The sequence below is a fragment of the Chiloscyllium plagiosum genome, unplaced genomic scaffold (assembly GCF_037043375.1).
Source record: "Chiloscyllium plagiosum isolate Xiang-an unplaced genomic scaffold, Cpla_swu_hap1 HiC_scaffold_17, whole genome shotgun sequence".
Classification (NCBI taxonomy): Eukaryota; Metazoa; Chordata; class Chondrichthyes; order Orectolobiformes; family Hemiscylliidae; genus Chiloscyllium; species Chiloscyllium plagiosum.
In genome coordinates, this window is record NW_028270155.1 from 63318580 (window position 1) to 63341383 (window position 22804).

A 22804-nucleotide genomic window follows, 5' to 3' on the forward strand; every position below is an offset into this window, starting at 1 on the left:
CCACACACAATGCCATGTTGACTATCCCGAATCAGTCCTTGCCTTTCCAAATACATGTACATCCTGTCCCTCAGGATTCCCTCCAACAACGTGCCCGCCACCACGGTCAGGCTCACCGGTCTATAGTTCTCTGGCTTGTCTTTACCGCCCTTCTTAAACAGTTCAAAGTTTGGGAGAAGATTTGTAGCTCGGGTGCTCGTTGTTATCACCAATAAGATAAACAACACACTGAGGAACCTACAAAAAAACGGACAGGTAACCAGGGTTGACCTACAGAGAATGAAACCTGAAAGCAACAACACTCCCAGATTGTATGCCAACCTAAAGTGCACAAACTAAACATCCCACTCAACCCATAGTATCACTACCAGGGACACCATCACACAAACTGGCTAAAGAACTACAGCAAAAACTGAAACACCTGATCAGCGGATCCAGACACTTTATACAATCCCCACAGGAATTCTTGGACATCATCAGAAATATACACATAGACAAGGAAGAAACCATGGTCTCATTCGATGTAACGGCACTGTTCACCTCTATCGACAAAACCCTAGCCAGAGAAACAATAGCCAATCTGCTGGACATACAGAACAGACAACAAGACGGGGAACCTATCAACAAAGACGGCATACTCAAACTACTGGACCTGTGCCTCACAACACACTTCACATTCAACAACCAAATATATGAACAAACCAACGGCACACCCATGGGCTTTCCATTCCTGAAGAAGGGCTTATGCCCGAAACGTCGATTCTCCTATTCCCTGGATGCTGCCTGACCTGCTGCGCTTTTCCAGCAACACATTTCCAGCTCTGATCTCCAGCATCTGCAGACCTCACTTCCTCCTCACCCATCTTTGGGCTCATAGCAAAAGCGGTAATGCAAAGGTTAGAACAAACAGTCTTGCCGCAAATTCAACCCAAACTCTGGGTCAGATATGTGGTTGACACCTTTGTAATCATTAAAAACACAGAAATAGAGAACACACACCGGATCATCAACGCCACACTCACAGGAATCCGATTCACTAGAGAGGAAGAAAAGGACAACCAACTCCCATTCCTAGACGTGATGGTACAGAGAACACCGAACGGAGAATTCACCACTAAGGTACACAGGAAAGCCACACACACAAACCAAGTCCTAAACTACGAAAGCAACCACCCCAACACACACAAAAGAAGTTGCATCAAGACACTGTTCAAAAGGGCCACAACACATTGCAGTACACCAGAACTGCAAAAAGAGGAAGAGGAACACCTCTACAATGTATTCGCCAAAAACGGGTACCCCCGCAATTTCATCAACAGATGCCTAAGGGAAAGACAACAGAACGAGGACATGCCGCAACCCAAAGGACTAGCCACACTACCATACATCAAGAACACTTCTGAACTGACAGCCAGACTACTGCGACCACTAGGACTCATAACAGCACACAAACCAACAGCCACTCTCAGACAACAACTCACCAGGACAAAGGACCCGATACCCAGCATGAGCAAAACCAACGTAGTATACAAAATCCCATGCAAGGACTGCACAAAACACTACATAGGACAAACAGGAAGACAGCTAACAATCCATATCCATGAACACCAACTAGCCACGAAATGACATGACCAGCTATCCTTAGTAGCCACACACTCAGATGACAAGCAACATGAGTTGAACTGGGACAACACTACTATTATAGGACAAGCCAAACAGAGAACAGCCAGTGAATTCCTAGAGGCATGGCACTCATCCACAGATTCAATCAATAAGCACATCGACCTGGACCCAATATACCGACCACTACAGCGGACAGCTGGAACTGACAACCGGAAGCGGCAGGTACAAACCACAATAGATGCCGGAGGAAACACCACAGAGGCGCTTCACAGGAGGCTCCCAAGCATTGAGGATGTCACCTAGACAGGGGATGAAACGTCTGCAACACAAATTCCCAGCTCGGCGAACAGAACCACAACTTCTTAAACAGTGGCACCACGTTTGCCAACCTCCAGTCTTCCGGCACCTGTGACTATCGATGATACAAATATCTCAGCAAGAGGCCCAGCAATCACCTCTCTAGCTTCCCACAGAGTTCTCGGGTACATCTGATCAGGTCCTGGGGATTTATCCAGTTTTAACCGATTCAAGACATCCAGCACTTCCTCAGCTATAATCTGGACATTTTGCAAGATGTCACCATCTATTTCCCTAAAGTCTTTATCTTCTATATCCTTTTCCACAGTAAATACTGATGCAAAATATTATTTAATATCTCCCCCATTTTCTGTGGCTCCACACAAAGGCCGCCTTGCTGATCTTTGAGGGGCCCTATTCTCTCCCTAGTTACCCTTTTGTCCTTAATATATTTGTAAAAACCTTTTGGATTCTCCCTAATTCTATTTGCCAAAGCTATCTCATGTCCCCGTTTTGCCCTCCTGATTTCCCTCTTAAGTATACTCCTACTTCCTTTATACTCTTCTAAGGATTCACTCGATCCATCCTGTCTATACCTGACTTATGCTTCCTTCTTTTTCTTAACCAAACCCTCAATTTCTTTAGTCATCCAGCATTCCCTCTACCTACCAGCCTTCCCTTTCACCCTGACAGGAATATACTTTCTCTGGATTCTTGTTATCTCATTTCTGAAGGCTTCCCATTTTCCAGCCGTCCCTTTACCTGCGAACATCTGCCTCCACTCAGTTTTGAAAGTTTTTGCCTAATACCGGCAAAATTGGCCTTTCTCCAATTTAGGACTTCAACTTTTAGATCTGGTCTATCCTTTTCCATCACTATTTTAAACCAAACAGAATTATGGTCGCTGGCCCCAAAGTGCTCCCCCGACTGACACCTCAGTCACTTGCCCTGCCTTATTTACCAAGAGTAGGTAAGTTTTGCACCTTCTCTAGTAGGTACATCCACATACTGAATCAGAAAATTGTCTTGTACACACTTAAGAAATTCCTCTACATCTAAACCTTTAACACTATGGCAGTCCCAGTCGATGTTTGGAAAGTTAAAATCCCTGACCATAACTACCCTATTATTCTTACAGAGAGCTGAGATCTCCTTACAAGTTTATTTCTCAGTTTCACTCTGACTATTGGGGGGTCTATAATACAATCCCAATAAGGTGATCATCACTTTCTAATTTCTCAGCTCCACCCAAATAACTTCCCTGGATGTATTTCCAGGAATATCCTCCCTCAGCACAGCTGTAATGCTATCCCTTATCAAAAATGCCACTCCCCCTCCTCTCTTGCCTCCCTTTCTATCCTTCCTGTAGCATTTGTATCCTGGAATATTAAGCTGCCAGTCCTGCCCATCCCTGAGCCATGTTTCCGTAATTACTATGATATCCCAGTCCCATGTTCCTAACCATGCCCTGAGTTCATCTGCCTTCCCATTGAAATAAATGCAGTTTAATTTATTAGTCCTACCTTATCCCTGCCTGCCCTGACTGTTTGACTCACTTCTGTTCTCAGCTGTACCGGTCTCAGATCGATCTCTTTCCTCACTATCTCCCTGGGTCCCACCCCCCCACCTTACTAGTTTAAAGCCTCCCAAGCAGTTCTAGCAAATTTCCCTGTCAGTATATTAGTCCCCTTCCAATTTAGGTGCAATCTGTCCTTCTTGTACAGGTTACTTCTACCCCAAAAGAGATTCCAATGATCCAAAAATGTGAATCCTTGTCCCATACACCAGCTCCTCAGCCATGCATTCATCTGCTCTATCCTCCTATTCCTGCCCTCACTAGCTCGTAGCACCAGGAGTAATCCAGATATTACTACCCTTGAGGACCTCCTTTTTACATTTCTGACTAACTCTCTGTAATCTCCCTTCAGAGTCTCAACCTTTTCCCTTCCAATGTCATTGATTCCAATGTGGACAATGACCTCCTGCTGGCCCCTCTCCCCGTCTGCACTCTCTCTGAGACATCCTTGATCCTGGCACCAGGGAAACAACACACCATTCTGCTTTTTCTCTGCTGGACACAGAAACGTCTGTCTCTACATCTGACTACAGAATCCCCTAACACAATTGAGCTCTTGGAAGCCAACGTACCCCTCGTTGCATTAGAATCAGTCTCAGTACCAGAAACCTGGCTGTTCATGCTACGTTCCCCTGAGAATCCATCACCCCCTACATTTTCCAAAACAGCATACCTGTTTGAAATGGGTATATCCACAAAAGACTCCTGCCCTAGGTGCTGACCTCTCTCACCCTTCCTGGAGTTAACCCATCTATGTGACTGTATCTGAGACTTTCCCCCCTTCCTATAACTGCCGTCCATCACATATTGTTGCTGTTGCAAATTCCTCATCGCTTCTATCTGTCTCTCCATCCGATCCACTCGATCTGATAAGATTCGCATCCAACAGCCTTTATGGCAGATATAATCCGCAGTAACCCTTATACTCGCTTTAAACTCCCACATCTGACAAGAAGTACATATCACTGCAAAGGCTCCTTCACAATCTACAGACCCAGAAAATAACACCATCTTATTCCTCTACAAACACTGCGCAAGGTTAAATTAATAGCTATGACTTAAAAAAATAAGTTTAATCAAGAGACTTATCTCCAAAAACATATAATCAAGATTGAATCCACTATACTCACTACTGCAGCCTTTCTCTTGGACAGACTTAAAACAACAATTAACTTATCTGCTTCTGTGTTGTGAACTTTTCCCAATAGTTCCTCCAAGATTAGTTGTGAATTTCACTGTTTGTTAATTTTCCCAGATGCACTCCGATGTCCAGCCACACACGAATTCAAACAGCAAAGGCAGTAACTGTGCAGGTTCTCTCTCTCAGTCTCTCTCTCTCTCTCTCCTGCACTGTCCTCACCATGTGCTTCCTTTGTCTGCTCTTCTCCCTTTTAATCTGCTGTTGTTTTGACTTTTTTTTCAAAAGTTCCAAAACAATGCAACAGCGTATAAAACAGTAATTGCTGCTCCTGGAATTCGAGGAAATCACCTCCAACACCTAAATACCTCAAAAAAAAGGAGCAGCTCTTACAGCCAGAAATTTTTCCCATCCTCCATCTTGGATAACCCAGAATCCAGCTTCCCAAAGAGCATGGCCTCGCTCTTGCCTCAGTTTACCTTGGCCCCTGAGGCCCGTTCGAACTGGTCACATATGCACATGAGTCTGCGCAAGGACAGTGGAGCAGAAAACGGCGATGTCATCCGTGTACAGGGAGGCCTTAACCTGCAGGCCCCCGCTGCCAGGAATAGTCACCCCTCTCAGGCTCGCATCCTTCCTGATGGACTCAGCAAATGGCTCTATGCAGCACACAAACAAGGCAGGATAGAGAGGGCAGCCCTGCCTGACTCCAGATCTGACTGGGAAGCTATCTGATTCCCACCAATTGATTGAGACTCCACTGACAATGTTGGTGTAGAGCAGTCTGATCCAATTGCAGATTCCCTCCCCAAAGCCCATTTTGGAGAGAACATCCCTCATATACGTGTGTGATATCCTGTCAAAGGCTTTCTCCTGGTCCAGACTGATCAGGCAGGTGTCCAACCCTCTGTCCTGCACGTAGGCGATTGTATCCCTGAGGAGCACGAGACTCTCAGCGATCTTCCTGCCCGGTACAGCACAGGTTTGGTCAGGGTGAATCACCGACCCCAGAACAGACCTGACCCAGTTGGCGATAACCTTTGACAAAATTTTGTAATCTGCATTCAATAGTGAGATTGGTCTCCAATTTCTGATTTCTTCCCTCTCCCCTTGTAGATGAGGGTGATGATGCCTTTCCTCATGGATTCACTCATGGTACCTGCCCGAAGCATACTGACATACACCTCCAGCAGGTCCTGGCCAATCAAGTCCCACAGAGCGGAATAGAGCTCGACCGGTAAGTCGTTGCTTCCGAGAGTTTTATTCTTTTCGAAGGACTCGAGGGCCTTGGTCAGCTCGTCCAGAGATAGTGGCTGGTCCAGCCTCTGCCGTGTTCTGTCGTCTAAGACCTCCGTGATAGAGGACAGGAACGACTGGGAGGCCGCGCTGTCGGTCGGCTTCGCGTCATACAGACTGGCATAGAAGGATTTACTAATCCTCATGACAAGCCTGAGATGACGTTACCGAGCCATCTTCTTCCTTCAGGCTGCTGAGCACAGAGCTCTCTTTGTGCACCTTCTGGAAGAAGAAACATGAGCACATCTCGTCCTGCTCCACCGAGCGGACCCTGGACTGGACGATTATCTTGGAGGCCTCCGAGGTAAAGAGCGAGGCTTGCTGGCCCTTCACCTCCTCGAGGCCCTCCGTGACATCCACCCCCATTGTCTGCAGCAGGAGCAGGTTCTGCATACTTTCCTGGAGCTGGGACAGTTTTCCCCGCCTCTCTCTCGCCTCCTGAACACCTTTGAGGATGAAGAACCTCTTGATGTTCCCTTTTACTGTTTCCCACCAGTCCGCTGGGGACTCAAAGAGGGGCTTCACGGTTCTCCAACCTGCATAGTCCCTCTTGAGCTCCTCAATGTTTCCCGGGGTCAACAGCTTGGTATTCAGCTTCCATGTTCCCTTACCAGCCCGCTGCTCTTCCTATAGGTGACAGTCGGCCAGCAGGAGGCAGTGGTCGGAGAAGAACACCGGCTTGACATCAGTGGATCTGACCGAGAGCGTTCGAGACACAAACAGGTAATCTATTCTTGAGCGGATAGACCCGTCTGCCCGTGACCAGGTGTATCTACGCTGCGCTCCATCTACAGGGGCGCTGAAGACGTCGTGCAGCTTGGCATCTTTTACCGTGTCCATCAGGGCTCTGGACGTGGTGTCCAGTTTACTGTCCCCCCCCCGCCGGATTGTCCATCTGCATCAATGATCCAGTTGAAGTCTCCGGCCAGAATGACCGGCCTGGACGTAGCCAGTAACAGTGGAAGCTGCTGCAGGACGGCCAACCGTTCACTCTTACCCACTGGGGCGTACACATTAATCAGTCTCAGGGGAGCATTCCTGTACATGACGTCGGTGACGAGGAGGCGCCCGCCCATCTCCTTAACCTCGGAGATGGTGAAGTTGCCTCCCCGCAACAGGATACCCAGGCCGGAGGCGCGTCTATTGTTGCCCCCCGACCAAACTGACAGCCCATGGGCCCACAAGCTCGACCATCTCCTATAGCTGCTGAGGTGCGGTATCCCACACTCCTGCAGAAACAGGACGTCGGCTTTAACGTTGGCCAGGAAGGCCATCGTAGAAACACATCGCGTAGCCGATTTGATGCTATGCACATTGATACTGGCAATTTTTATTCCCATTTTAACAGTTTGTGAGGTTACCAGTGTCCATTTGCTGCTGGTCTTGCCCCTCTGGGGTAGCTGTGTGCATCCCTGTGGTGACGGCAAATTGCTGGACCTTCCCAGGGCTGAGGTAGCTGTCCGGCTCCACGCTGGGGCCATTTCCCCGCTCTGGTGTCTTCGGGTCGGGCCCAGGGTCCGCACCGTCCAGTTCTCTGTCTGACTGCGGGGCTGTCACAGGACGTTACCTGGAGCTGTGGGCCGGTGGGTACCTCATGGTTCTCACCGGGTGGGGGGAGGCCTTTACCCATCCCCTCAGAGGGATGGTCTTTTCCTGCTTGGGCGGTGCTGCCCTCCTTTTTCCTCGCGGCGCTCTGTCTCTTCCTCTGGTGACGACACTCCTTGCGCCCATCCTCACCGTCGGAAAAGTTGCCTGTATCCTCGTCGTGTAGGTGTCGCTTCCCCCTTTGCTGGGTGGCTTTGGGGGCCTGGCGAGGTTTCCTCTTCCTGCTTTTCACAGTAATCCAATCCTCTGCCTCCTTTGTTCCCTTCTCTTCCATTTCCTCCGTCTGTCCTGAAGGAGCTTGGATCGGCTGCTGCACCTCCCCGCTGTCTGCCGTCTGCTCCGCTACAGCCTGCCCTTCCTCTGGGTGCCTCCAGACACCGTTCCCGTGCTGGTTTGTGGTACCTTGCTGGTCTGATGCGGTCCACGGCTCGTGTTGCCACCTCCGGCCATCTGTGCGTAGGTGGCGGCCCCTCGTCTTGGGCAGGCCTTGTACATGTGGCCCGCCTCTCCGCACAGATTACAGTTCTTGGCCTCCTTACATTCCTTGGTCGAGTGGCCTTCCTGCTTGCAGTATCGGCAGACGGTCACCTTACAATCCGTCGCCATGTGGCCTGACCTCCCGCAGGTTCGGCACACTTTTGGCTGCCCTGCGTATGTCAGGTAACCTCTGCTTCCACCGATGGCAAAGCTCGTGGGTGGGTGGAGGATGTTCCCACTGGCATCGACCCTCAGGGTTACCCTGATCTGCCGCTTGCTGGTCCAGATTCCGAAAGGATCGACCACATCGGTGCTTTCTCCCTCTTCTCAGGAAGGTCAGGACATCTGCTGCTGGGACGTGGGGGTTGTACATATGGATTGTAACAACCCGACTCCTCTGCGCAGGAAGTACACACAACGGGACCACCGACAAGATGGAGAACAGAGGTTCCCCTTCCTTCTCCTTGAAGACCTTCAGGAGCTGCTCGCAATTCTTCATGCTCCTGAAGGTCACGTCAAAATAGCTTGCCCCAGGGAAATCCTGCAGGCAGTACACATCCGCTGCATCGAACCCACAGCACTCCAGCAAAATCTTCTTAATAAACACCGTCCGATCGACCAGTGTGCACTCCTCCACCTTCTTCACAGACACCCTGACTGTGTTGCGAATGCCCTGGCCTGGGCTGCCAGTACCTGAATTGGCATTAGGCCGAAGCCAGCATGAAGATCCACCAAGAGCAGGTCAGCATAACCAAATAAACCTCCAACATCCTATCACGGTCCAGCGATGATCTCCATTAGCTCTGATGACTCGCAACACGACCTCCATGGTATCTCCCCCGCCAGTACACGTCTGCCGCGCCGAACCTGCAGCACTTGAGCAGAATCTCTTCCTCTGGTCCTCAGGGACTACACATATTCCGAGCCAAAAGGCCGAGAAGCGGCCCAGACTGCTTCAGTGCGAGGCTGACTGTGGGACACCCTTCCCAAACTGCTTCAGTGTGATGCTAACTATGGGGCGGGCGTCCCTTCCTGCCTCTCCCTCTGCTGCTAAAAAGCACCACAGGCCAGAGAGTCTGGCAGTATCCAGTCAGTACAAAATGTGTCAGTTTGTATGAAATGGCAGAATACACTGTTCAGGCTCATTTTTAATTAAAATGTTTGAACTAAGCACACATCAAAATGCACTTTAGCATTTCAGGAATTTTACTGGTAAGACAAAAGATTGAAGTTGAAAAAAGCAGCAGTGCATTTTACACAACAAATTTTATTCACTTATCACAAACCTTCAAACTAGACGAACACTCCTCGCAGACACGTTACTGAAGCAGGAAGGAACCAAAACCTGGCAGTGGATCTGTTTAATCCTTGGATAAAATACGTCTAAAATGTGTCCCCTCACCACATCAACTTTTAAACATTGTTTTCAACTTCAAGTTGTCAGCACTTACCCGACTGAAATGTTCCCATCACATTGCCCCAGGATCCTGTTGGCCAGTAACATTGCATAGCGAGCATCATTTAGTTTCAATTGTCCTTTCCTTGTGAGGTCAGTCAATTTGTTTTTCTGATTTATGAAATCAGCCAATGGTGATTCTAATAGGAAAGGGACAGTGAGAAAGAAGAGGGAAACTCATCATCTCAATATCAGGAAAATATTTCAAACTTTGAGATATTATGTATATGTTTGCAAATTGCAGCTTGATGTTAAAAAGGCTTTCTGTACACACATATCCATCTTTGTGTCGAATTCTAACCTGAACAGTACAATTAAAATTGTGAAACACTAACAGGAAATGCTGGAACTACCCAGCAGGCCTGCAGTATCTGGGGAGAGGGAAACTGCATGTACGTGGCAACTCAATGATGTCCAGCCAGATCTTTCTCCCGAGTGAAAGGTACTGCATCAGAAACAGGAACAATACAAGGAAAGGAGAAAGGAAGCTTGGGATTGGGAAAGTAAATCACTTGTGGTCCTGATAGAGCATCGGGAACATTAAACTTTTTATGTGGGTCCTGATAAATTGCTGAAATCTTCACATCTGCTGTGATTATTATTAATCATCTAATTAAAAACTTCACCAAAAACCTTTCAGTTTTATCAGATTACAATTGAATCTGGTTAGAACAGACATTGCCAAATCTAGCTGGACAGGAACTAATATTCCTGTAATACTGGGAGTAGTTTACCTGTGAGAAATATACTCTAAAGCTTAAAGAAATGCATATTCCACAACCTGGGTTTAAAGCCATCGATCCTTTTCATTAAGCAGGTCATGAAATTAATTGTGTTGCGATGTACAATTATCATTATTTATAGAATCAAAAGTTTTATTTTTAGTGTTCATCTGGTGCTCCATAATATAGCCCGGGCCTCCCATCTCCCCCTCCCCATTGACTGGGGATATCTCTGAAGACAGGGAGCAGCACACACCCCCCACTCACACTTTCCTCGTCCTGTGGTTGTGGGAGAAACAGAGAAAGCCTGGGCCTATGTTTCTATTTTATTCTTTATCTGTGATAAATAGAGTCATAGAGTCACATATCTGTGATTCACAATGTGTCAGTTATTATTCTACTCACCACATGCTCCTTCAGACCCAGTAAATTCCAAATAAGAAGCATTTTCCATGTGAACTGGACTGAAGTCTGACTGATTTATGTAAATAATGTCTCTCAGCAACGGTGAACTCTTGTGTGAACTGCTATTGGTGAGAGTGAAATGTTGACAACATTTCCCTCCAGTGGACATGGCAGTTAGATACGACTTTCCAATATCACCACGGGTTATGTAGAGTTGGCCAACGGATCCTTTCCAGGTGATGCAGATTTCTGATGAAGCTGCAGGTGTAGGTGCTGCAGGATCTTGTGTCCAGGAAGATGAACCATTCCCAATGAGATGAGCTTCTATTTCTAAGCCTGTTTTCTTTACAGACACTTTCAATGAACACGGGTCTGGGCCAATGTAGTGATGAGATTTATTAATGTGACTGTTCAGGTATCCACAAACTGTAAACTCAGCACCAACTATTGCTGCAAATACAATCACAAGGTAAGCATTAATCAACACCTGAGAAATTTTCTCAGAAGCTTATTAAATCAATACTGTGAATTTGCTGGAAAATTGAGGGAAATTCCACACCAATTGCATAATCAGGAATTGATCATCAGTAACAACAACAACTTCTATTTTCATAGCACCTTTAGAGGAATAAAATGTTCCAAGGCCCTTCACTGGAGGGTTCGCAAACAAAACTTTGATGCCGTTGTAAGGTCTCATTGGTATTCATAAAACGCAGGTTAAAATATTAAAACATTTTTATTGGTCAGGATTATATAAAGATGGAGTCATGTTTTGCCAGACCACTGAAACTAATTACAGAGAAGTTTATCATCAAAAGCTCACAACCGATGCCACCAATCCACGTCTCCATGTTTTGAATCTAACCAATGCTTGTGAGTGAACAAACCACTTTTGAATGGGGCTCAGCAAATAGCGAAAAGGGGAGCAGATAAAAAGGCTAAAATGTTATGAACTCCCAGTGATGTCTCATGGCATCAGGTTAAACTTGGGCAAAGAAACCTCCTGCCAATAACCATGGACCATCCACCCATCGGCTGATGAATTGGGACAGCACTTGGAGGAAGCACTGAGGGGGGCAAGGGCACAATATTGGGAGCTACAGATGCATCTGCCCATGACAGTATCACAAGAGTGAGCAGCACACAGTCCCTGTGGAGACAAAGTCCTGCCTTCACATTGAGAATTACCTCCCGTGTCTGTGTGGCACTATCACTGTGCTAAATGGGACAGAGTTCGAACCGATCTAGCAACTCAAGACTGAGCATCCTTGAGGCACTGAGGGTCATCAAGAGCAGCAGAATTGCACTGCAGCACAATCCGCAAAGTGATGGCCTGGCATATCCCCCACTTAGTGGGCGGCACGGTGGCACAGTGGTTAGCACTGCTGCCTCGCAGCGCCAGAGACCCGGGTTCAATTCCCGACTCAGGCGACTGACTGTGTGGAGTTTGCACGTTCTCCCCGTGTCTGCGTGGGTTTCCTCCGGGGGCTCCGGTTTCCTCCCACAGTCCAAAGATGTGCAAGTCAGGTGAATTGGCCATGCTAAATTGCCCGTAGTGTTAGGTAAAGGGGTAAATGTAGCGGTATGGGTGAATTACGCTTTGGCGGGTCGGTGTGGACTTGTTGGGCCGAAGGGCCTGTTTCCACACTGTAAGTAATCTAATCTAATCTAATCTAATCAACCAGTACCATCAAGCCAGGGAATCAACCTGGGTTCAATGGAGAGTGCAGGAGGTCATGCCAAGAGCAGCACCTGGCATACTTGAAGGTGAGGTGTCAACCTGGTGAAGCTACAATACAGGACTACTTACATACCAAACAACATAAGCAGCAACTGATAGACAGAGCCGAGCAATCCCACAGCCAATGGAACTGATTGAAGCTCTGCAGTCCAGCCACACCCAGTCATGAATAATGGTGGACCATTAACTCACTGGAGGAAGAGGAGCCTCCACAAACCTCCCCAACCTCAATGATGGAAGAGGCCAGCACATCAGCTCAAAACATACGTCTGAAGCATTCACAGCAACCTTCAGCCAGAACTGCCAAGTGGATGATCCATCTTGGCCTCCTCCAGGTGTGCCCACCATTACAGATGCCAATCTTCAGCCAATTCGATCCCCTTCACGTGATGTGATCTATCAAGCTGGATTTGAGTTTGAGCTCTGACTTATCCAGTAACAACATCAGCTGCGATCATAACAGGGGTCTCCTCCAGACATATAAAATTCAAACAGACACCAACAGGGTGAACGCAGGTTAACACAAGGTCTCAGGGGGGAGGCAGACGAGGAGATTCAGGAGGATGGAGCTGTCAAAGAGTTGAGAAAGAGGATCAGCTACAAATGATATGAGGTCAGAGCAGAAATGAGGACATTACAGATGTGTACACAGGGAGTCTTTGTGATAGGGAGGATGTGGGTTCAGAACCTCAAATCAGAGGTAAATGGGACACTGAGTTGGGGAACAATTTCTTTTCCCTCCTGTTGTCACGGAGACAGGGTGAATTGAGGAGCAGGTTAATAAATATGTGTGATCAGGTGAAGGGGTTGAATAAATTTCAGTTAGTTAGGGATTAAATTTTAATCATCCCAAGCAAACAGGAATCACGGATGTACACAGGCAGCTTGAAACACAGGAGCCATATTATCAGCAACATTCATCCATCCTTGGGTGAAGAACACACAGTGTCTGTGTCATAAATAATGTTGTAATATGTTGTATAAAGCTGGGAGTTGGCTGTAACCCAGGAAAGTTGATTTTACATTTCATGATCTGACTCGCTGTCCTTGTATACGCATGAAAATATATAACCGTTTGACCTGTTTCCTCAATCCTCCACCAACTTATCAAGTTGTGTGATAAATGAAGCCACAGTCAAAGGTTTTGATCTTGCCAACACTGAGATGGAGAAAGTTATAGCTCTTCCAAAACAGAACCTTGGAAAAGGGATCAGGAAATGTAAAGGCAATAGATATTACCGAACAGCAAAGTGAAACTGTGAGTTTAATCTGTAACTTTGATGAAATGAGCTTGCCTGAGATTTTGCACTGAAAGGGGATCGCATGTTCAGAGAGTTCACAATATTCCCTCCTCCTGACGTGTCTGTTCCCTTCCTCAGCCTGAGCCTGTCAGCAAGGAAGAAGGTCAGGAACAGAATCTCATGTCACATCCTGCTCACTGAGGAGGCCTTTCACCAAACTGAATGACTTCGCTGCTGGAGAGCTTATTGGACTTTGACTGGAGGAAGTTTCAGGATTCAGGAGGATAAATGTATTTTTCCAATTTTTTATTCAGCTTTTGAAGTTGTTATAACCAGGTGTGTGAAGGGAATCAACTCCCTGTTTTTTCACTCCTATTACTCAGCTGCCAAAACATTTATCTATTTTGTTCAGCAAACAGTCATGGTCTTTCAATCAAAACAAAATTAACAATCACTACAAAATGAAGGAGTCCATTATCAAAATTTTCTTGAATGAAAAGAGGACTTTTATGACTCACTTAATTCTCGAACCAATCATTAAAATTAACACACACATACACAGAGGTAGAAAGTTCAAAATAGACAGGAATAATGTTCATGCAGTTAAGGAGCCTTTAGACTCCTTGTGATGTTAACTTTTAACCTGAAATCAGAGTTTAGTGACTTTTATCCTCAACAATTCAGAGTCTGTAGATCTTTGAATTCTTGGTGAACAGTTGTTTCTCGAATTTACTTTTTCACTGGGTGCTGTTTCTGAGATAATGTTAGAAACAGAAAGGGGGAGAGAGAATTCCAGCTCTTGCTACACAAATTCACTTTTCATTCTCTCAGTCCTGATGCTGAAAAGCAGCTGTTGAAATACAGTTCAGTGTGTATTCTAGAGTCACGATCCTTTGTTTTTTTCAACCAGTCTGATTGATTGGTAACTCTTGCATCTCCCAAAATATTAAAGCAACACTCACAACTGTACTAAATGGGGAGTAAAAATCTCTGAATGGTTGCTCGTTACATTTCTTCAAATAAAATGGTAATTTCACAACAGATTGATTGTTTCATACGAATGGGTTTCATGAATCTTGCCAACCTTTGGGCAGGTGGCCCCTGCAGCCATTTTAGATTCATGTTTTTCCTTTTTGTCAACCGTGTTACTCTCTGAAAGGTCTCAGGTATAACAAACTGATGTTAGAGGTGAAAGGTTGATTGCCCATCTTTGTCATTACCATTACGTACTGCCACATTCAGCTAATTCCTTTATCACTGCAATTGTCTTAATTTATTACTTTACCTTCTATTAACGGTGTTTGTACAGTAAAGCTCTGACCAATGTTCATACTGAGGTACATGCACAATCCATTGCATTGGGTCACCAGCCTCATACAGCATTGAAAATAAACTGGGGAATTTAAAAGAAGTGAAACAAAGGAAGTGCTGAGAAATGAATTACCTTTCCCAATGTGAAAGCTGAAGAAACATAACAGAAGGCAGTGACAGTTGATCAGTCTGTGAAAGGAGCTGGTTTTGAGAGGCATCTTCCACTGGGTTCCTCCTCTGGAAAATCAACATTGTGAATATGAGAGCACAGGGTGAGGATCACACAAATGATGGTTACATCCAAAACATGCAAAATTACATGGAGTTAAATGATGACCTGTCATTGTCCCAACACCCAGTGACACCAATTGACAGGATGGAGCTCCCATTTGAAATCACTGTGATCGGTGAATTTTGGGGGAAATTATTGAGATTTTGATGGAGAGAAATCCTCAGATGGAGTTGTCAGGCTGCTGGGACTCAGCTGTGAGTGACCAAGTGAAACAGGGACTGATAGAGGCTGAGGGCAGCTCATCTGTCCTTGTTAGTTCATGGTCTGAGGAGATCAGAGACCAGAAATAAAAATACAGGTAGTTTGAGCTCAAAAGTGAACAGAAATGTTTGGAATTAATCAATTTGAATTGATTGTCATGTTCCATCAATTCTTCAGATATAGATTTGGGTTGTAATTCCCTCAGGTTTTCACATAATCCCAGAGCTGGCTTGGGTATTACTGTGGAAAAGCTTGTGACCCAGGGAGTTAATGTGACATTTGATCCAGCATTCACCCAAATGACACTCTCCCTCCGCCCACCATCTCTTTGTTTGGGTGATGTGAAGCTAATCCCCCTGCCCAATACCACCCATCATTCTCTGTTTTAAATACTCTCCTTCCCCTCCCCAGGTGGTTCTGGATGAGCAGGGAAGGAGTCACAATAATGTTGCAGCCATCGTACAACCCTAATCTTCATTCTCCTCATGTTTTTAATCTTTCAGGACCAAACGTTATGGAAAAGAGAGAATCAAAGTACACCACTGCAGAATATTTAGGGCAGGAATCAGACCAGCCACAATTACTGGGCAAATAGATGAATAATCAATTTAAAACACACATGATTATCCAGACCATGACCGACATACCTGCTACTGGCAACATATAGGTTTGGGGGAAAATTTGGAGTAAGTGGGTCAATTGTGAAATTGGGAATAGGGTCAGAGGTTATTAGTTCAGATTAGGAGTTTAGGTTGGAAATCAGGATGACTGATGTAAATTGGGTTTTGGGCTGGGATTTGGGAGTTGGGGTTAATGCTGAGGGTTTTTAGTTAAGGAGTGGGGATGGTATATTGGTGAAAGTTTAACCCAGCAAGACCAGCTGCCTCATTGTGACACCAGTTACTGTTAATTCCACTAATGTCAATGCTGTCGACATCACAAGCATTCTGTAAAGGAATGAACAATAGATAAAAAGGTGTGTAATGGAAGAACTGAACTGGGATGGAGCATTTAGTAAGGGGTTTCAGAATGATACTGAACAAACCAATTTCAATGGTCTGAACAATATGAAAATAACTACTCAATACAGCACAGGGGTGTATGGTCAGACATAAGAATGTAACTGTTTAAAATTTTAAAGCGAGGGTTTTATACTACACTAGTCAAATCTTCCTTGGATTTCTGAGTTGCATCTTGTCACCAAAAGCCAACACATTCATTCGTTAAACAATGTTCAAAAGGAATATATTAATAATATTTGAAACATGGTAAGGCTAGAGAAACCCAAACTGCTCAATTGGAAATGATATTTCCAGGGAGATATTGTTAATGTCCCTCAGGTACGAATCTGTCAGAAAGAACACAGAGTACGGCTTCAACTAAATAACTGACTGTGGATGAAAACTTCCAGTGAGGAAACTTCCATTGTAGAAAACAGGAATTACAATTTATGATGAGTCTACATTTGTTCTCATTGAGACAGGCAGCATGCAAACTACAGACTGTCTCCTCACTTCACTAATGTCAGTGTGCAGCCCAGCACTGAATCAGACTGCACAATCAACAGGAGGCCGTAAAGTGTTTGGATCACCCATCGCTCAGCTAGACCTTCACATTTAAAGGTTACTACAGGGCATCCACAAACTTTGCAACAACAAAACTCAGTCAAAGCACCTGAGTGCTGAGTGGCCATTGGATGGCTGTCTGTTTAAATGACCTTGTTGGGTGTTGGCTCATTGTCCACCAGCTCGGAGTGATTAGGGGAGGGCATTGACTGGTCTCCACGTTGGTAGGACATGCATCAAATCAGCCAATGAGGCTGTTTTCATGTCAGAATCTGCTGTATATTTCCAGCTCACCCATAACATGTCCACACATCTGCCCTGATAGGAATGGGCTGGAGTGGAATTCTACAGCCCCTGTCTCTACCACACCTCAATTAAAATACTCATCAAATAGGCTAAGATTGGTCATGGAAATAACTTGTTGATTCATCAAATGATAAACATCAGGAATAACCTGCATAAGCAGCAAAATGAAAACAAAATCTACAGCCGTTGCCAGCCAGGAGCTAATTGTCCAATATGGAGGGTGGGCTTTACACACACATTCAATGTTAAAATTGCACTGACCACCTCACAGATGACACCAGAATTATCGACATGTTCCCCTTACACCAACATCTTCTTGGGGATACTGGGGTTAAAGTACAGTGTGTAAAACCAGCAGCTCCATGAGCAGCACTGCATGGTCAAGAGAAAAATGGCCTGACTGATGTTTGTCTGAATTTGGGCAGTGGGCCAGATAGATCCCCCTGACAACATAGTATTCAATGGAGAGGTCAAAATGTAATGGTGAATCCATGTGAGACCTCAGCAACACGGACAGTTAGACTGCATTCACTTCATGTTCACACCACAGCCTCTAGATCTGTGGAAGAAGCATCCACTGCCCTCTGCCCTAAATCACTCACATTGGGGTGTACTCAGGACCCTCATCATTGTGAGACACAAATATCAGTCTAGTCAGCCGTCCACTGAACAAAACTGTGACCCTGCAATTCTAATTCCAATGATACTGCTTTCTCACTGTCTTGGAAAGTTCACACAGTGACTCAGAACTTTTGATGGACAGGGGATAGAAATTTCTGTTCTTCAGAAAGTCATCCTGATCTGGAACCAAGACCCAGCCTTTGTACAGACTGGATGACTGTGTGAGTGAGTCATACCGACATCCACAGAGAGTAGAAGGAGTATTACTGTGTTCATACAGTCCTCATTCCAAATCTTACACAGGGCAGTGTAGGAGCTTCTGAAAACACAGGGACGGCAGGTTCCAGAGTTACACCCAAAGTTGTGCACCAATCCCACCCTCACCAATGTGATACCCTCCTATAGGTCCCACTAACCCTGGCAGGGTCGGTATTGGAAGGAACCGTGAGGGACAGTAACAGACCAGGAAATTCAGGAACAGTTTGTGCAACTATCCATGAAACAGTGCACAGACAGAGGGTCACAAAATACTTCACACAGAATGTTCTCCGCCTTCCATTATAAAACCTCGATTGTATCAATACATTTATGTTCAGAAATTTATCAAAAACAGAAAAATATACAATTACCCTGAGCATTCCTAACACAACATGTATTATCATTCAGGAAGACTTGGGTAATGACAATATATTAAAACAAGCAGGTTTACATTTCACATTCGACTTTGTGAACCTGGACTTAAATAGTAAACATATTCCGATTAAAAGCATAAATAAAGTAATACCAGCTCCTTACCTGTGGCCTGCGGGTCCTGGACATTGAGAAACTGACACACAATGTGGGAATTCTATATGTGCTAGAAATTTGCCTGTGCAGGTACTTTTGCATTGATAACCAGCGTTATTGATTTCCTGGAACAATCGGAGCTGAGCTCTGTGTGCACCGTCTCGTAAACTTGGAAATATGGAAAAATGTGGCATTAATATTCAAATATTGGTCTGGAGATAGACCTTTAGGAAATGTTACCCTTTGATGGTTCAAAACAAGAAGGAGGAAATGTTGAGCCAAGTAAGAGGTGAATCCAAATATGTCAAAGGCAGCACCATCTTCTGATGTTATCGATCACTGAGGGAACTCATGCAGTCAGTTACACTTGGGCCAAGCTTCAATGTTGGGGCAGTCTCAGAGGAGATTCCAGTCAGTGAATGTCCTGTGTGGAGGAGGAAAGCATTGGACACAGAAATAATGAGCAGTTTACCCAAATACAATGTGGATATAAATCTTCATGAAAAGAATATTTCAACAAACAGCCACCTGATTATCTTTAATTCCGAGGGTACAAAGTATGACTCTGACTGAGAGAGTGGTCACCCTGAGCTACAATCAATGAGACAATATTTTTCCCATCTGTTTGGTCTGTCCAAGGCAGAGATCGGATGCTTTGCTGCTGCTGACAACAGGAACAGCAACAAGAGAATGTACAACCTGGTACAGTGCATGGGCAACAGCATGGGGAGCTGGCAACACTACAACAACAACATGTATTTAGATAGCACCTTTACTAATGAAACATCCCAAAGTGTATCACAGGATATTTTGAGGGAGGAGGGAAGGCAGTAATTTGGAGTGAGTGGAGAAATCGATTGTTGGGGAGAAGAGGACACAGATGAGGAAATACAGCTGTGTGAAGTCACTCCAATTCACTGAGCAGGGTGAGGGATGGACTGGAAATAATCCTGAAGATGAGGAAGGAGGAGGCCAAGGATCGAGGGAAATAATGTAATGACCAACATCCATTACTTACATTGGATGGGGTGAGATACCTGTGCCCATCCTCCACCTCCATCAGAAACACAAAGTCTGACTGTTCTGAGTTGTTTGTGTCCCATCCATGAGAAGATTAAACACTGTGAAGTGGGCAGTGGGAAAGTGACTCAGCTGCTCCTCCCTTGACTGGGACTCAGACTCGAATGTGTCAGATTCAGATTGCAACCTGCCCTTGTGTTGGACTAATGGATCCAAAGTAAATAATGGAGAAGGAGCTGGAAATTAACACTGAGCTCGAACATTTCAAAGGCAGGGAGCCCTGTGGATGTTTGTACCTATTAGAAACTAGGGAGGTATTTGTCATGGTTCTCCTCCAACTAAAATTAGCAAGGATTTGGAGAAAGTGAGAGAGGACGAGAATATTCAATGAGTTCAATGTAAAGTCACCACAGGCTCTCTCCATTGGTGGAGAGAGTCAACTGGTCCTGGTTTAACCTGAGGGTCACCCTGCACAGGGGAAGGGAGAGGTTGAGAAGAAGAGCCCTTTATGGGAACCTCAATTCATGCAGGAATTGAACCCACACTGTTGGCATCACTCTGCACTGTAAACCAGCTCTCCAGCCAACTGAGCCCCACTGTCAACGTTCAAGGATGTTTCTGGGAACTTTGAAGAGCACAGGTTCAGGTTCGGTGTTCAGTGGAAAGTCTCAGCTGTGTCCTTTCCCCATTTCTCTTCCACTGCTGTCCTCGGGACCAGAGAGTGATTCCCCAGTCCAGGGAATACCCGCTGGAAATCTGGCTTCCGGAAAAATGTTAGATCCTTCTTTGGACACCATTATTGAATCTCAAGTAGAACAATTTTGGGAGGCCCACGGAGTGTTTTGCTAGATCCTGAATGATGGGGTTTGTGAATAATTCACCAATGTCCTCATTGGTTTTACAAGATCCATCATTTGAGAACAATTCACATTTTTGTATCTTGAAAGGAATACAGTGCAATATCAATCAAATTGGAACTTATCAGTATTACTGAACAAGAAACATTTGTGCATTAAAATGGCTGCCAGATACTTGGCTGGTTTTTGAAATGTAGGTTTTCTCTATGATTTCAGGGTCTTGGAATGTGAAGTTTTCTTGGTAACCAAAGTAAAAGATGATGCCACCTGCCAGGCCCGGCCCTCAGTGAAGTTTCTAGAAGGATCTCAGTGGTGTTTGCAATCAACCCACAAATGGCATTTAATTTTTCAAACTGAGTATATGTAGTGGAGTGCAGTACGCGACAGTGTATGTGGAGGGTCCTGATACCATGGAGATACCATGTTAACAGCACACGGAGAGGACTGAGATTAAACAGCTGAGAACAAACCAAGTCAGAGTGGCACTAAAAGGAACAGATGTTAACTGGACGGTGTACATGACTTAAACAGATGCTCTTGCTATCTTGCTGCTGAACAGCTTTGAAGAGATGCAGAATATCTCTGAGGACCATGAGATGAAGGACCAGTACAGAGTTTGAACAAAAGCACCATCCAATTTAATTCAAAGGAGATCTCACAGGATCTCTGCAGTGTGGAATCTGGCCATTTGGCCTATCGGCTCTGCACTGACCCGCTGACGAGCATCCCACCCAGACCCAAACCCACAATCCAATCCTGCAACTCTGCATTTCCCATGGTTACTCCAATTAGCCTGCACATCCCTGCAACCTTGAGCCAATTTAACATGGCCAGTCCACCTCAGCTGCACATCTTTGGTCTGTGAGAGGAAACCCATGGAGCCAGAGGGAGAAACATTCTCCCTCTGTCTCCAGTTGGCGGAGGGTGGAATCAAACCCGAATCCCTGGCATTGTTAGGCTGTAGTGCTAACCACTGAGCCATCAAGTACCCAGTACCTGGTGCAAATGTACCCAGAGTGTTTGAACGAGTCTGTTAGATACTTTGAAGGGTTTGAGTGTGGTATTGTGGGGAACATTTAACATTGCATGCTGGGAAAAGATTAGTCAATTCTTAAGTTATAATTCAGTAATTTCAAAGGACCGTGAGAACAGATCGGAAACAGTGAACACGACACAAGCTGCATTCTTCACCTTGTATCGAGCTGCAGATTGTAGCCCAAACAAAAGCTCTGTATAACAGAAACACAGTTATGGAATGACGCAAATGATGAATGTGTTTTTGGACTAATTTGTAAGGGAATCAGGAAACAATCTAGATCCCTCCTCTTGCCAAGTCTCAGCCAATCTGTGGCAGTATTTCTCATAAAGGCTGATTATTGTCAGCTCAAGTGATTTTTTGAGTATTGTTGATTTCTTTTGGCCTCACAAATACCTGCTAATTAAATTCTGTTTCGACATGAATATCATATCAACATTTATCCACTGATGAAATCAATGATTCATTCCCCACAAAAAGCACCAGGAGAATTTAAAGGAGAGCTTGGTGAAGGGTTGGATGAAAGGAAAATGATTGCCAGAGTATCAGACCACACAGACTGGGTTCACTCCATTGTGGGCAGGGAGAAGACCAATGATGGCAGAGAATTTGCCTGGATCCAAAGATCTAATCGATCCATAAAGAGGGATCACTCCCCCATTCCAACACAAGAAGAGATCACACCAGCTGTGGCTGGAGCAGATGTTTCTTTTCAAAAAATGAGCAAGGTCGTTGCTAGAAATTGTGACTAGAATGTGTACCTAGATGTAGAATCTTTATTTTTGCAACATTCAGCACACCATCTGGATGGTTTGAATGACTTCCTGTGTTTTGCTTAATGTCAGTCAGGGGTATATGGGGACAGCTCATGGTAACGTGGGGAAAGCAAGCTACTCATGCCTAGGGGTGGATTTCATTGCATAGAGTCACTAGGGGAATGCTGATGGGACAGGGGGACGTTCTAGAGAAGAAGGATGAAATCAGAGGGGGGCTGGCTCTCTCAGGCAATGATCATACAAAGCCATCAAGGACATTGGAATTTAAAAACTCATTGCCCATGGGACTAAACTGAGCACATTAATTGGAACCTGAAGGTGCTCAAAGAAATCAGGGGGACACTGTAAGGTAATAGGGGACACAGGGACAGCAACACAGGGGCAACACAGTGGTTCAGTGGTTAGCACTGCTGCCTCAAAGCACCAGGGTCCCAGGTTCGATTCCAGCCTCGGGTG

General features: G+C 45.4%; 1 protein-coding gene across 1 annotated transcript in view; it reads right to left on the reverse strand.

The window, feature by feature from the left end:
• Positions 1-15106, reverse strand: part of LOC148147383 (uncharacterized) — a 99586-nt gene extending 84480 nt beyond the window's left edge. Inside the window, exons 1-3 of the mRNA XM_087995605.1 lie at positions 15022-15106; positions 10596-11045; positions 9464-9608 (exon numbers count right to left, since the gene is read on the reverse strand). Of these exons, the coding sequence (XP_087851731.1) occupies positions 9464-9608; positions 10596-11045; positions 15022-15106 (680 nt within the window). The remainder of the gene's footprint in view (positions 1-9463; positions 9609-10595; positions 11046-15021) is intronic.
• Positions 15107-22804: the final 7698 nt, after the last annotated feature.